We start from the raw sequence: 1,641 nt of genomic DNA, 5'->3' as shown, positions 1-1,641 counted from the left end.
CCCTACACGGGTACGAGGTATCGGTGGTACCTTCGAACTCATCATAACAAAGTAAACACCTTATTATTAAGGAATTATAACGAATTTCGTACTTGACACAAATTAACAGTTACGAACAAAAATTAAGTTATCTTCACTATGTATGTGGTGTGAGACAGTTTTTTAAGGTAACGAATGAGAATGAAGAAAGAGTAGTGGTACGTGTTTGATGCGTGTGGTCCCTACACTAAGTGAGGTTTTTGGTTTATAGAGGAAGAAGACAAAAAACATACATGAGTGCCAAACAAACTAAAACATGTGTTCTCTACCTCTGCATGATTTCCTCACCATTCATATTATTTCTTGATTGCTTTTGCTTACTTCACTGGTTTCGGCGAAATTTCCTTTTTTTTTTTTTTAGTATTTAGTGTTATCAATATCATATTTCTTTGAGTTTACCATAAATAAATATTAATTAGATGCATGCAAATTGTATGAAAATTAAATTACCGCGTTTTATTTACTTTTGACAAAAGTACGACTCTTATCTTCATTTGATTTTTTGGCACCACTTAAATAAGTAAAGATGAGTGAAAAAAAAATTATTATCTTAACAAATATTAAACTGAAATCTCACAAATATTCTAAAATTATTATCTTAACAAATATTCCAATATTATTAACTTAAAAATTATTATCTTAAAAAATTATTATGTGAACAAATATTTCAAAATTATTATCTAAACAATTATTATCATGTCTTGAATTTGAAACTGATATCTCGCAACTATGAACGACTTTTTTTATCATTTCATCTAGACATAAAAAGTTATAAATGAAAATTAAAAAATAATTTTTTACAAAATTAACCTTTATAATATAAGTAGAAGTGTGTCTCAAATCCGTATCAACTTGGAGTTAGTTGTAACTGAATTTAGTAAAAACAATGTTAGTTATAGTTAGTTAAGAAGTTTGTCTTTAAATACTATAGCTGAAAATGCATTGTGTAAATTGTAATGTGTTGTTGCAAGTAGTAATTGTTGATTGAGAGAGAGACATATAAAATTTGTGATTCATAGGAAATCAGAGGAGAGAGATCAAGGGAGAAAAGGATATTGAGTAAAAAGACTAGTATTGTTAGTTCAGAAACAATGATAGATAGTAGGAGATCAATCTTGAGAAGACCTTAATCTTGTAAAGTTCAATTAACAATAGTTGATTAATCTTGTTTGCTTACCTGTGACGTATGTCTCATCAATTGAGACTAAACACGTAAATTATGGGTGTTATTCTTCTCTTATCTTTCTTTAATTTTCGTTTACTTTGATTTTAAAAATTGGTTTTCAAAACTTCATAAAGGAGATCGTTAAATAGTCTCCATTTTCTGTTTTTCTGTTATGTTCAAGAACGTTCCCCGTTTTCAGCAGAAAACCAAGAACGTTCTCCGTTTCGTTTCTTTTTCTACAATTGTTTGTCTTCTATTTTGTTGGTTAATTCTTATTGCAGATCCCAATATTATTTTAACAATTGGCGCCGTCTGTGGGAAGATGGAGCAACAATGGTTGGAACCACGAAATTTGACATTGAAAAATTCAATGGATAAATGATTTTGGTATATGGAAGATAAAGATGCATGTTGTTATGGTACATCAAGGCTTGGTG

General features: G+C 29.3%; 1 protein-coding gene across 1 annotated transcript in view; it reads right to left on the bottom strand.

The window, feature by feature from the left end:
- LOC101507462 (CBL-interacting serine/threonine-protein kinase 9) overlaps positions 1-183 on the bottom strand; it is a 4,746-nt gene extending 4,563 nt beyond the window's left edge. The window contains 1 exon segment of the mRNA XM_004510566.4: positions 3-183. Within this exon segment, the coding sequence (XP_004510623.2) occupies positions 3-45 (43 nt within the window). The 5' untranslated portion in view covers positions 46-183.
- Positions 184-1,641: the final 1,458 nt, after the last annotated feature.

This window comes from Cicer arietinum, chromosome 7 (genome assembly GCF_000331145.2).
Source record: "Cicer arietinum cultivar CDC Frontier isolate Library 1 chromosome 7, Cicar.CDCFrontier_v2.0, whole genome shotgun sequence".
Lineage (NCBI taxonomy): Eukaryota > Viridiplantae > Streptophyta > Magnoliopsida > Fabales > Fabaceae > Cicer > Cicer arietinum.
Note: the sequence above shows the minus strand (reverse complement) of the source record. Positions and strands in the feature narration are given on the sequence as shown.